Below are 15,006 nucleotides of genomic sequence, written 5' to 3'. Positions count from 1 at the left end.
GATTTCAGTTATTACTATATTTTTTCGGTAATGTACTTAATTATTTATTTAAAAAAAAGCTTTGCCTTATACAAGTTGAAAACCTGGACACTTGATTTAATGTCCAGCTTTTCGACAATATATTTTACTTACTTTGAGACACTGCGGCGCCTTATTCTCTTTAGTGAGTCCCGGGTGTAGCGGCAACAGTGGACGCTCCGTGCTGGACGGCATTATGTAGTCTGGAGGAGTACAGTCCACGCTTTCTGGTCGAGATTTCTTCTTTTCTATTGTATGAATGCTTATGTAAGTAAAAATTTATATTCCCTGATACGAAATTGTTCAGCCGGTTGCACAGTTTAAGAAGCCTTCATTTAATAGTGTAGTACTAATAGATAATACAAAATATTTTCAAACCACGCTATTTTTTCCAAAAAAATATTCTATTATTATAATTAAACTGGACGTACTTGCCTGCTTCGCTGGGCATTTAAAATTAACATTATTATTTATTGTTTTATTATGAGGGAGTCTAACACTCACATAAATATTAGCCTATCCATTAAGTACATGTATTTTCTACATGGATACCAAGTTTCAAGTCAATCGGATGCATGGTTCAGTAGTTATAACGGAACATCCGTAAAAACCACTGTAGATTTACATATTAGTATAGACTACAAAATTTCGACAAACGAGCTCACGGTAGTTTAATAACCCAATTTTTAGCATTATTTGCAATTAATTTGATAAATACCTAAAATATCTCCTTGCGTGATGACGTTCAGAAAAGCCAATGAACTACACTCTTGACCGGCATAAGCATCAGTATAATCGATGGATTTCAGAAGATCTCTAACATGTCGAACGTGGATACGCGCTTCTCGCATTGTGTACGGCTCTTCCATCACCTATATCATGAAATAATAATAAAATTTAATATTTATAAAAGGTATAAAAAGTTTGATTAGCTTTACTAATCATTTGTTACGAACCTTAATAACAGAACCTTCTTTTAGCCCTTCAATATTCTTCAATTCGGCAAAATTATCCAAAGTAACTCCATCCAGTTGCAGTGAAAAGCACGTTCGATGACATGTATCTTCTCGATCCATCAGTACTTGATGTATTTCTTGTACAAGTTCCATACTTGATACTTGTATATCCAATGGTTCAGCTCCAGGGCTAACGATTTTAACCGTAAAACCCAAGTCTTGTATAAACACGACCTCAGCATCCCTTTTCTTTTCATCGCCATCTTCACTAGGCGAGGACTCCCTATCTCTATCGCCATTAACCACTTTATTTGAATCACTATTATTTTTTTCTATGGCATTATTTATATTAACAGATGAACTATTGTCTTTTTTATCCTCCACTACGTTTTGAGCAGTCTTCTTTTCAGCGTCATTGCACTTTTCCAAAGACCTGTTCTTCTTGTGTTCTTTCTTTTTGTCCATCACGGCCGTTTTATTTGGACATTTTGTTACTATAACAGTTTTAAGATCTTCTTCCGACTTCGTAGATTTAGTTTCTTCGGAATCACTATTATTGCCGTTTACAACTACTTTAGTATTATCACTACTTCTAGTATCACAATCTAAAACGTTTTTTGAATCGCCATTTATTATGGTCTCAGTGCTTTTTTCCGTGCCATTTACTGCTGGCTCTTTGATAGTTAATTTAGAATTATTTATTTCAATATCGTTTGATATTGAAGCCATACCGTTGACGTTTGTTGTAGAATTTATTAATTTTTGTTGTGATTCCTTTTCAACATTGATCTTCGACTTCTGGTGTTCTGTGGAAATGAAGTGATAATTTTAATAAAGAGTGTTTAAGTGAATTGTAGCAATATAGACGAACGATATGATACAATTACAACATTTGCAATAATAAAACACAAATATTTTCTAAACCTGTATTTAGCGTAAAAGATGCAGGAGTGTTACTAGACTGAGGCGAGACTGGCTTACGAGCGGCAGCCGCGTAGGAAACACGCGGCGTGCCACTCTCGCCACCACCCTCGTCATCAGCGCGGCCGTTAAGACTGTTAGCATAACCGTTGCTGGCGGATGCCATCTTCGGGCAGACATCTTTCTTCATCTTAACTTGCTTATCTTGTTTTTCAACTGTAACAAAATGATACTTATAAGCGTTTAACAGCTTATATATTTAATATAGCTATAGATTTTCAGTGTACCTTTCAAAAATTATATATGAATTATATTTCGATTATATACATTAGAGTGTGTTAAGCTTACCCTCATTGAAATCAATAGCCGTTAACATATATTACAAAACATACGTTTCCTCGGATTTATTGCGCAACGACCGCAAGACGAGGTAACGTCTCGGTCATTACATCGCGTTATCTCTCAGGGGCCATATTCGTTCATGCGTAAAAACAAGCAATACGCCTTGTTTTTAGGCTAACAGCAATTCTTGTGGAGCCGAGACGTTCGCGCAGAGAGACCATGTTTCGTCCCGTGACGAGTTAGCACGTGGTCTAAACTGGCACGGCGCCAACTATCTCTAGCGTCGAGTCAATAATAGAGCGCAACGGGATGCCGCCAACAATAGACGCCGTCGACGTTGTTGTAGGTACTGGATAAAGAGCAATCCGATTCAGTTCTTTATTACAGGTTTTTTTTAATAATCAAAATTGTTAAATTGCAGATCTCAAATGACCTCAACAATTACTAGTACCATAACTTTCTTAAATCTATACCAGCATTAAAGAGCTAAGCTCTGTTATAAATAAACGCTGCGTAGCTAATCGCAGTTCGCACCGTGTTTTATCTCTTTACAATGTGTTTGAGCCTAAAACGAAGTTAGTATTCCTAGGATCCTTGATTTATTTATTAGTATTAGGCCTTAACAAAGTGACTATTTTTATTATTATTATTTCAACTATCACGTTTTTCGGCTTCATTCTAAAGTAAGATGTTTAGACAAAAAAAAAACACATATATATATATATATATATATAGTGATTGTCAAGTCGAAAGAAGACAAAACTTAGATTTTGGAATAAGGATTTTTATAAAGATAAAACGTTACAAATGTCGACAACAACTAATCAGAACGACCTCATTAAACACGACGAAAGCCCGGAGAATATGACGAGTGAACGTACTATTGACATTCAAGGAAATGCGAAATCGACTATAAATTCAGACGTTTCCTACAGGCTTTTTTGAATCGTGTTTTTTTTTTACTTTTATGATTAATATATAACTAACTCTTATTTATCTTATACGAATTTTAAATCAGAATATTATCCGTAGTCGCTTGTGAAGATAAAATTACTTATCAAAATGTTTGATGGTATCTGCATACATTCACAAACAAGATAAGAAGCAAACCCGCACTAGTGCCCGTGTCTCTAGATAACGTGAAATCAAATTTCGTGATAACCAGCCGTTGACACAATTCCTTCAGTTGTGTCGTCAGCGTTACTGCAACCAAACAAATACATTCTTATATGGAATCAATTATATAACTGAACGGAAGCCCTTTTAAATAAATGGAAGCTGTATTGTTCTCGTATAGATGAAGCCCCTAAGATAACCTAATAAGATACACTATTAACTTCTTTTAAGTTTTTTTCTTTCTATTTGTAATATAAAAATATTCAAGTTATATTGACAAATACATAATGAGTAGCAATGAGCGAAAAAACTAGTCCGGTATGTAAGCTTATTATGCCGGTATGTCTCAAAACTGTGGTTCTTTTTTTTTAAACAGGCGGTGGAGATGAAGCTTTTGACATTCGACATACACATTTTATTGACATCTTAAGTGTAAATGATTTACTCGAGTTTTAAAGTTAAATTTTAAATAACTAACTAATAAACAATAAATTTAAATTAAATAATAAGATTCAACTTTAAATTTTAATTTTAGAGTCATAAGCAGATGGCTCATGTTACAAGTCAGTTTTTTTTGTTTTTCTGTTGTTACTTTTTGTGTATCTTTTTAACTTGTAATGTGTATTGGGTACCTAATAAATAAATAACATATTTTTTATTGCTTAGATGGGTGGACGAGCTCACAGCCAACCTTGTGTTAAGTGGTTACTGGAGCCCATAGACATCTACAACGTAAATGCGCCACCCCCCTTGAGATATAAGTTCTAAGGTCTCAGTATAGTTACAACGGCTGTCCCACCCTTCAAACCAAAACGCATTACTGCTTCACAGCAGAAATAGAGGGGATGGTGGTACCTACCCGTGCGGACTTACAAGAGGTCCTACCACCAGTAAAAATAAAATAAAAATCGTTAAATAAAATCGTATGAGTACACTTTAGGTTACGTGGTATAGAGGTTAGTGTAAATCTGGATTGCTTATATTTCGCACCATTGCTTTACTTGTATTCATTGAAAATTACTTACTTTAATTACTAGACAAGGATAGTTGACGTCAGAGTGCACTAGAAAACATATAGTGTAAATTGTATTCTGACAAACAACTCGTTATTGGTACCGTTCAAAAGGCAATTGTATCGATCAATGAATTATGCAAACAGAAACACGCTTGGCAGCACACGCCGCAACCGTTGAATGTTTTAACCTTTGACTCGTAAGATTATTATGTGATCCACCCTTGACTTTTTTTGGTTCCTACGGATCTTTATTTTTAAATTTCATCTTATTTCAATAACAAAACACCATAGACGTTTGGTAAAATTCAAACTCGGCTTTCAATTTAAATCAGATTTGGATTGTTTGACAAGAAATCTTTGAAATCACTGATGTCATTTAACAAACTTTTATCACGTGAATGACATTTTACTATCCCAAAAGTTTCAATATGTGCCCAGGGCTTTTTTATCTAGACGAGCCAAGGTTTACTTTATCTGGAGCGGTAGCAGATCATACTGACACCACAGCTGAAATACCTTGACACCTACTTGACACATAATATCGAAGTCTTTGGAATAATAGGTATTTCACTCTGCAAACTGGAAAACATTGTTTAAACGGGGCAGAAATAGGTGAACGGTATTCAACCATAAAGGCTAACATGATCAGTAATAAATAAATAAATTCAAGCATTCTTTTACCCATAATTATGTGTAGGTATGTATACTTAAAAAAAGTTGCTTTATTACAAATTTCTAAATTAAATCATAACTTTGGCATACGACGCTGCCTTAGTGGAAATGCCTATATCACAATGTGCTAAATAATTTAGGATTAATATTTTTTACTATAGTAGAATTATTTTGTCCGTGCAGGTCATAAGACATAGTCCGGCTAGGGCGGTGAGCATGTTGCGCGGGCGCAACGCCATTATCGATAAAAACAAATGAGTCATCGAAGGCAGGTAAACGGTGGCAGGGTGGTAAGACATTGTTATGTTAAGAGTTATTTGTACTTACCTGCAAATTATAGTACATTATGTCGAAGAGAAATGTGATTTTATGCATTCGTTCTCTGAATTTCTTTAGTGACACAATGGCTACTCCTTTGTTTTGTATCAAAACGGCAGAATTTATTCAAAATAATATTTGCACGTGTTGTTATCAACAATGTGTTATATTTTTTTATTGAAATAAGAATAGATCCCGAAAAGTTACAAAGTGTTAATTTCTGCCGTTTTCGTTAACTTGTTGCGGTGATATGTGGTGTAAGTGTTCAATTAGTGACTTTTTCTTTCATTTTTGTCATTAACCCACAAAATGACAAAACTAAACACACTATCGATAACGCTTATCGACAACAATAATGCGCATCACTTTGCCCGTCCATAAGGCTCATGAGTGGAAGAGAGAGCGAAATACTCGCTTCACCGCTCCGATTTTTTATGACCCAAACTGCACGCACAAAATAATTCTACTATAGTGGACACATGTCTGGACTGGTCAGTCATTTCTGGTTTTGTTAATCAGAAATTTTACATTTTTTCGTGGCGATTCTTCCAATTTTCCTGGCTTCAAAACATAATTCTATTCCAGCTGTTATAATTGGTGGCTTTAGCAACGAAGGGCATTTAATTTTATTTTTAGATCAATTGCAGTCCCAATGAGCTTATTATAGATTTTACAGTATTACATGGGTTTTTTTTATGTGACCCAAACTCAACGTTCCATTTTCGTAACGAAGTATTTCCGGCTATTCTAAATTAACAAAACAGTCCGACTGAACCAGACGTAACAAAATTCTCAATTGAAAAAAATTTTTAGTGACAAAAGCCAAAAAAGTTATTTTAAAATTCACCCTATTCATTCAATTGTTTAACATTAAGATAAATTTCTTAGGAGTTCGCTATTTTGTGGCTACTTCTTTACTACTCGTACTCACCGTCGAATCATTTTTTCTCTACCAAACCACTGGTAGCCTCGAAGGGCTATTCCAGCTTCACCGATTTGGTTGGCGAGCCCACGAGAATCAGTCTGAGAGAACTTTGTAATGCTTGCCCTAGCAAGAACAGTGCTTCGCTGAATCTACCTCCGGATGGGAATCTTACAAGATAAGACGTTTAATGGAGTCCAACTTTAACTAATCCTCATCATCATCCCTCTTTCTTAATACCTTCGATGGTTGGACGAGCTCACGGCCCACTTGGCGTTAAGTGGTAATCGGAGTCCATAGACATCTACAACGTAAATGCCGCCACCCACCTCGAGACATGAGTTCTAATGTCTCAGTTTTTACAGTACAACGGCTGCCCTACCCTTCAAACCGAAACGCAGAAATAGATTGTGTGGTGGTGCCTACCCGTGCGGGCTCACAAGATGTCCTACCACCAGTAATTACGGAAACTATAATTTTGCGGGTTTGATTTTTATTTCACGATGTTATTCCTTCACCATGGAAGACAATCGTGAACATTTGTTAAGTACGTATGTATTTCATTAAAAAAAATGGTACTTGCCTGCATGATTCGAACACCGTTGCATCGCTCGACACAAATGCACCAGGCGTTTTATTCTTTAGGCCACGACGACTTTAGTAGTAATTAGCATTCTCTGATAATCTTAGCGAATACTGTCGTTTATTTTTGACTACAGTTTCTAGGTTGTGTTGTGCCCACACAGATATAACAATATCCTGACTACCGTCAAAACTCTTATGTGTTCCGGTTTAAATACCCATGATAGACCGTTACTCCGATACAATGATGACTTTGATATCATGTGCCAACGTGTGTGGGAGACGGTTCGTAGTTTTCGCGAGCTCCGGTAACCGCTTAACACCGGTTGGATCTTGAGCTTGTCTGCATTTATTCTACACAAACATGCATAAGTAAATACGCCATACACTGGTTTGTTCAAACGTCAACGGGCGTCATCTGTTGATTTATATGTAAATGTAATTCCAGGGTTATCATCAACATTATTAATTGAGAGTGCAAAAAAACTTCGATCTTAGAGAAGGTGCACTAACAAACAAAAACATTAATACTGTTATGACACATATATGAAATTAAAGATGCTTTAATTATGCCAAATCACTGCGCAGCCCCATGATAACAGCAGATGCTGACCCAAGCCAAGATAATGTGGGATAAGAACAAAAACCAGAAGAAAAAACTGTGAGCGGATTACAAAAAACGCAATCTGATAATACAGACATTGCAGCCTAGTTTACCGAAAATGTAAACGACCTACATACATGTTTTCGCGGTATTCATAGAAACGTTACACGTATCTGTGAACAATAAATATTCTCACTTTTTAAATAAAATGCATAACATAAGCATGATTGCGTTTTCTTCAATATTAAGTTTCTATTCTTCCAAATGACCCCTTAAACAAAATTGCTCAAATCATTAGAGTCCTCAAATGACTGACTCACGACATCGCTTATATGACACGATTTTTCGTGCCTTTGTACTCGAAATATTACTGATACTTGTTTACTGGACTCAGTCAAACTCATGCACTATACAATTTCAATGTAGAAAGAACAATTTGCGTTTATCTTTACATCCAATTTGTTTTAATTACTATTGTGTCAATATTTTTTATCCTACATGAATTTTTTTTATCTATAAACGAAACTAAATTATCCAGAAATCGTTATACCCAATAAAAAACAATGAAGTGTATCTTTGTGATTATTTGCAAATTACCAAACTCCACCCACATGTTTCCAATTTATCTGTTATACTAATCTCTGAAACAGGTCACCGATTTTGATATAACGTTCAGAGACAGGGTACAGCTTTTCAGAGGTTTTTTTTTTTAATTCTGAAAACGACTTAGAAGCAATTTATGTATGGTATACGATATTAATGATATCTCCGTGAGCTCACCTACTAGTTAAGGTTACGCTGATATAGCCTCTCAAGGCTATCAGCTTAGGTAGGAAAAAAAAAAAAAGATATCGCCTATAATCTTTAAGTTGAAAATTATTCAATGCTCAATCAGGACCACACCTGTGTGGAAACGTGTTTTTTTTAAATAATGTAAAGGGTTCGTTAATAGTCCAGGTTCAAATCGCTATCGTGCGAACAAGTGTTATCAATCGATACGTTGAACATGTCAAATTTTATCATTTGTTAAATAAAACCTGACAACTACAAATCTGAAAATAAAAATTGATAAATATTCCAAATTATTATATGAAATTAAATAAAATAGTTTCTTTTATTGCCCATCTAAGCAGCCTAGCATGAACATGTTAATAAATAATCATTAGTGACGGTATTAATATAATCATTAGACCAAATTCTCTGTAATTTAGTTTTTAATTGCACTTTCAGAACTGAAAATTGTAGATGTGGCCAAAAGAAACTAAAGCACAATTATCTACACTAATATTATAGAGAGGAAAGATTTGTTTCTTTGTAATGAATCCGCTCCGAAACTACTAAACCGATTTGAAAAATTCTTTCATTATTTGGAAGCTACACTATTGTCGAGTGACATAGGTTATAATATTTTATGAAAAAAATTAGGGATCCTTACTAAAACTCCAATATTGTAACCCAAGGTGTAAAAAAAATACCTAAAAAATTTCTTACACCGCGTGTCCTGCGAAAACTATTGATGATAGAATAAAATAATATACTACGACTTTGTAGAACACATTATTATTTACAAAAAGTGTCGCGACAGCATATGTCTACTAATTATAGTTATGCCGCAATAAATGTTCTTTTATTTAAAAAAATAAAACAACGTCAAATATCGTTGAAATTTTTGTTAAAGACCCGAGCAGAGCCGGAGCGGTCTGCTAGTATTCATATAAAAATTAAACATAACTCGGAAAACGACAATGCTTTTAAGGAACAAGTTCGGAAATTTTAGTCGAATTCACAAGCGGCGAAGCGATTTTAACTAAGAAATTTTACACAATTTTGTAAACAAGGGATAATCTTGAGCTAAAAGTGGTGAATATTGTGAATGGTCAAAGATATCTAAGCCAACAGTGCGGATTGCCTTGAGCCTCACTTCGACTAGCTGAACTGGGGTGTTATAGTGAAGAAATAACACGTTTAACTAGTTTTCCACAACACTCTTCTTAATACCATGTATTTTTGGGATTAAATCTGCATAACGGACTCCAATAATTATTTCTTTTACGAATGTTATCAATAAAAACTATTCCTTTGCGATTCTAGAACAATAAGGCCATAACATTGTCGGTGGTAGGAGCAACTCTAAATTTTTTGAGGTGCCGAGATATTGTTTGCGAGACTTCGTAGTCTTAGAAGCTTTAATAACATTTTAATGTGTAACGTTTCATAAAACAAAACTTCACTTCCGCGATCTATCATCCTAAATGTTATCTGCAGATTTATCTCCGAGAGAGCGAGAGAGCGAGAGAGAGAGAGAGCGCACGAGATGCGCCATGTGTGCAAGATAAAATGCAAAAGCTTTTTGTAAATTGGTTATGGAACCTTAAAAACTAGATACGTTAGATCCACTGTCACCGTCTTAAAATCAGCATTTACTGGCGTCATCGGATTTCCAATAAGCACATGACTGTTAAAGTTATAATGTTAATAATGATTTAAGTGTTTAGTCCAACTAACCAACTGGCTCGTAGTATTATTTTAAGTAATTATTATTCGGTTTTCAATGAAGGCAACATTTACGGTTTGAATTCGTATTTACTATTTTTAACTTGTATTCTGACTAATAATGTTCTTTTAAGTTTGAATATCTTAAGGAAATGTTTCTTGATAATGACGTTTTTTGCACATACATAAAAACAACAGTCATGATAGCGATACAAGATACAAGGTCTCGCGTTTTATTTGACTATAGCTAACTGTATTGAAATTCTAAATATACAAAGATAATACGTATATACGTATTCATTTTACTGATAGTCGAACATAATGTAAGCCTGCATGGATACCATCACCGTATTGTATTAACTTTATCACAGCTACGCTCTTCTTGAATCTTTTACTTCATCAACGAGCGTTAACTGGAATAGAATGCCTGCATGGTGTTAAGTTCGCCTTTGTAAAATGTTTTTGGGCAATAAATAATTTTCAAACAATCGACCGCCAATTGTACTTTTTGTTTTTAATGTATCGCACTGTTCATTTGTTTTTTTGGTGTACAATAAAGAATACTCTCTCTCTCTCTCTCTCTCTCTCAATCCTGCCTATTTCTACCGTGAAGCAGTTACACGATCCAGTTTGAGTTTGATAGGTGTTTAATATCCAAATATAATTCTTCTGCGCTTGTTTAAGTGACTGAACTCCTCCTGTACTGGCTGGACCGATTTTCATGATTTTTTTTGTTTGTGTTCAAGTGGATTTGAGAATGACTTAGATTCACAATTCGGAATTGTAATAACCGTTTTTTTTTTTATTTCTTCAAAACCTTTCAGATTATTACAACCTATTCAAAAAAGTTTTTAATTTTCAGATATAAGATATGTGACATGACGTCTGTCGGATCCGCTAGTGCTTTTAAACAAACACTCCGTCCTCGTGCCGCAAGGTGGATGTCAGCATTCACATTGTAATATCTACCAAATGGGTGGGCCAAGCACCCAAAGCCATCGGAACCATGGACTTGTTCACGCATCTATGGAATCTTTTTACCGACTCCAAAAAAAAAGGGTTTCTATGTTCGATGTACATTCTCAGATTTCTCCGTGATTCATGCTTCGACATTTAATTATTTTTTTGTTTGATACTACATATACTCTCCATTGTTTAGTTTAGTTTGTATTTTATAGCTTTTTTACGATAAAACACACACAACGCACCCTAAACCGGTGACTGCCGAAAGCTGATAAAACGTTCAGATAATGGCTGCACGGGAAGAAATGGGGTGGTGTCATTCAATGCCTAGAGCACACGGCCAGATAAAAATATGGTATTAAGAGTTAATATTTTTATCAAATGATCCGAATTCAGCAATAAGAGGCCAGTACTGGTGATTGATGGGGCGTTTTTTCTCATTAACCTGTTTTCCAACTGTTTATCAGTAACCTAATGATTGATGCACATGTGTCTCATAACTTAGCTAGACTTATTTATAATTTATTATAAATTGTCAGAGCATGTCTTCAACCTCCAACACACAACTGCCAACACTCAACACGCCCCCACTGGTGACCACATGTTGAGTTATACATTGAATTATTCAAGTAAATGATTTCCTGTTTTTAATGGTTTTTCTAATGCAACAAACATTATTTAAGTTTAGACATCTACGACATTTCTATCTGATTGTTCTTTTAATACTGTAATTTTAAAATTGATAACATAGTAAAATATTATATTTTAGAAAAACATCAGTCAAATACTACTTGAAAAAATCATAATGAAGAGTTTCATAGTTATGATACATTGTACCATAAAATTTCAACTAAATAATAAAATAGTGAAAGTAGATTATCCAAGTCATATGTTTCTCAACAACTACTTCACGTGTAATGGTTTACAACAAAAATATTTTTCAATGCAAGTTCAAAGCAATTTCTTTGAAAGTTTCTTGATTTTGAAATCTAATTTTTCTACAAACTCCACCTTATATTTAAAAGTTAGAAGTCTTGACACTAACTATTTTTCTAAATAAATAAAAAATAGCAACATCATAATAACATGACTAATCTCCTTCTCTCAATAAAATATTTGCAGTGTCATAAATGATTTTCATACTTATTTTTACAATACACATATCTTCTAATTTCAGACTGTGATTTGAACAATACATTACAAAGGTTCAATTTTTTGCCATTTGAACTGGCTATGAAATTATGAAAAATATATTTCAAGCTCTACCCCAGGGAGTGATATGCATGTGGTATGTGAGGTCATTGACCTGAAGGCTATTTGAGTACAAAGAAAATTGAGCTCTATTTGTTGGCATAAATAAACCTCTCTAAAAAGTGATTGGTGATTAAACCTGGCTCCTAATTGTGAACACTATGTGTAGCATTGAGGTATATAATGCAAGTTATTCAAAAGATAACTAAAAAAAGGTTGCAGGATTAAGAGCAAACTAATTAAACAACACTTCTACCTACCTGATGGGCTTGGATTTTAATTCATCTGCCTTATGATACAAAGAAATAATAATTTATTTTTTAGGAAACACTGAAAACTAAAACACTGTTTATATTATTTTACCTTAATAAATAAATAGTTTCCTCGAACATCTTTTATTTTTATTCTGATTCTTTACTGAATACTATTTTATAAGCAATTCAGGGATATCTTCAAGACTTGTTTGAGAACAAAATTTGGGTATTAAAAACTAAAGCAATGTGAATTATGTATCTTTAAATAGGATCAGATAACAAATTTTCTTGAGCTCAATCTAAAAACCAACTGCAATTAACTATAATGCCTTTAGAGCTATTCTGTATTATATTTATATTCTACAGCACCTAACTAAATTGATAGTATGACAATGGACTTTAAAACGAGACTTTTAGTTACATTACTTTCCCTTTGTTTAAATCCAACACTACCATTTCAAATTGTGCAAAGTAAAATTATGAATATTTTCAATGTTAACAATTTATAAATAGATTTCATAATAAATTCATTTAATCAAGTTTGCATTAGGTACTACAATAGTACAATAAGATTGCTATTAAAGTACTATATAAACTACTTTCTTGTAGATACATTATATGTAATAGTATTCCAAGTTGTGTAATGATTTACATCATACATTCATAAATTTCAATGTCAAATGTAACTTTTAGTTTAATTGAAATTACAATTTTTCGTTTAGTGTACATAGAGCAGATACACTGCTTAAATTATATATTTATGAAAAATTAATTCTAAGTAATCTTATTTTGATCACATGATTTCGACCCCATGATCACACTATGTATCTCTAGTTTTAATTACTATTCACACATAAAATTATCCGTTTATTTGATTGAATGGTTTTATAATACAATTGTTTTTACTGTTACATAACTATGTGCAAGACTATAACTTACCTTTGATGGTACCATTGTCACTGAAATTTTTCTCGATCACTGAATTGTTCGCTGTGCATTTTTTCACTTTTTGAGAAGTACTTTTTGCAGAATTATCACTCACTTCACTACCGAGTGCCATCACAACACGAGGATTCAATCCTGTTCAAATTGACCGCAACGATACGGCTCCACTCTCAGCTGAAAGAACACATGCGGTAGACTTAAGGTTGAATATTGACTAACAAAAATTGAGAATTCAATGTATGAAATCCGGCTGGCTGAAAAGTTCATGGTACATCATAGTGATGCCTAGCAGTAGGGTGACAACATAAAGATATTGGATTTTTCTACAAATGTTTGTTTCGCATACTGCGAAAACTAAATTATTCCTATCTCTAAAATAAGCTTACCATAAATGTGGACGAAATTTTTAGTACATAAAACCAAATCAAATCGCAAATGATATAAATGGCCATTTTATTTTGTTCTGCAGCTAATGAATAGCTATATAAATGGCATAAGTCACAAAAAATAACCTTTTGGGAAATAGGAAATAGGAAGATTGAAAAAGTTTCCAATAAATTATTTCTATTTAGGTACATAAAATTGATGTTCTGAATAAAAATGCAACGTTTTTTTACAATTCGCTATTTGAACGAATATGCACAATAATTAAATAGAATTATTTTTAAATTTCCATGTACATTTATGAAAGTGTCTATTCTTTTTTTTTTTTTTTTTTTTTTTTTATTGCTTAGATGTGTGGACGAGCTCACAGCCCACCTGGTGTTAAGTGGTTACTGGAGCCCATAGACATCTACAACGTAAATGCGCCACACACCTTGAGATATAGTTCTAAGGTCTCAGTATAGTCACAACGGCTGCCCCACCCTTCAAACCGAAACGCATTACTGCTTCACGGCAGAAATAGGCGGGGCGGTGGTACCTACCCGTGCGGACTCACAAGAGGTCCTACCACCAGTAATTACGCAAATTATAATTTTGCGGGTTTGATTTTCACTGCACGATGTTATTCCTTCACCGTGGAAGTCAATCGTGAACATTTGTTGAGTACGTATTTCATTAGAAAAATTGGTACCCGCCAGCGAGATTCGAACACCGTTGCACCGCTCGATACGAATGCACCGGACGTCTTATCCTTTAGGCCACGACGACTTCGAAAATGAGAATTAAGCTAAAAATTTGTATCACAGTAACATCTACTCAATATCCGTAGGATCAGCCTCCCTACATTTTTTTATCCATAAAAAGCAATTCAATTGCAACTGCTATGTTGTAAAATTCTATATTTACGTACATTTGTAGACACTATACTATATAATACTATATTCATATCCCTACATTTATACATGATACTTTTTACTTTGATAAAGAAGTGTTACATTTTCAATAACGTGTAGGATGTCAATTGTGAACTGTTTTATTTAGTCAATAAAGTCAATATAGGGTTTTCTAAGTTTTGAAGCTTATGACCTGACAGTTGTGAAAGTACACAAATGTGATAAAATAAAATTATAATCCTATCTCACTTTTCCCTGTTCTTGATATTTTTCAATTAGTCCATTGCCCAGTTCTCAGTACCTTATTATTTTTCCAATTGATTTCACTCAAATTTATCCCAGAATTAATATCTTGAT

General features: G+C 33.9%; 1 protein-coding gene and 1 long non-coding RNA gene across 7 annotated transcripts in view; one reads left to right on the top strand and one right to left on the bottom strand.

Annotated features, from left to right (window-relative positions):
• The window catches only part of LOC101740025 (clustered mitochondria protein homolog), a 32,387-nt gene extending 17,613 nt beyond the window's left edge, over nt 1-14,774 (bottom strand). The window contains exons 1-6 of one of the 6 annotated variants that reach the window (XM_062669740.1): nt 14,667-14,774; nt 13,367-13,546; nt 1,899-2,111; nt 975-1,780; nt 737-890; nt 133-266 (exon numbers count right to left, since the gene is read on the bottom strand). In XM_062669740.1, the coding sequence (XP_062525724.1) occupies nt 133-266; nt 737-890; nt 975-1,780; nt 1,899-2,111; nt 13,367-13,487 (1,428 nt within the window). In that variant the 5' untranslated portion in view covers nt 13,488-13,546; nt 14,667-14,774. Of the gene's footprint in view, nt 1-132; nt 267-736; nt 891-974; nt 1,781-1,898; nt 2,112-3,347; nt 3,441-4,378; nt 4,692-13,366; nt 13,685-13,758; nt 14,000-14,666 lie in introns of those variants that run through there. The other 5 variants (XM_021351960.3, XM_038012325.2, XM_021351961.3 and 2 more) reach the window with 5 other exon arrangements.
• Nucleotides 10,272-12,562, top strand: LOC110386243 (uncharacterized). Its single transcript, XR_002431469.3, has 2 exons — nt 10,272-10,742; nt 10,822-12,562. It is a non-coding gene; the product is annotated as an uncharacterized LOC110386243 (long non-coding RNA).
• Nucleotides 14,775-15,006: the final 232 nt, after the last annotated feature.

The sequence above is a fragment of the Bombyx mori genome, chromosome 8 (genome assembly GCF_030269925.1).
Source record: "Bombyx mori chromosome 8, ASM3026992v2".
Taxonomy (NCBI): domain Eukaryota; kingdom Metazoa; phylum Arthropoda; class Insecta; order Lepidoptera; family Bombycidae; genus Bombyx; species Bombyx mori.
This window is presented reverse-complemented; position numbering and strand designations above follow the sequence as displayed.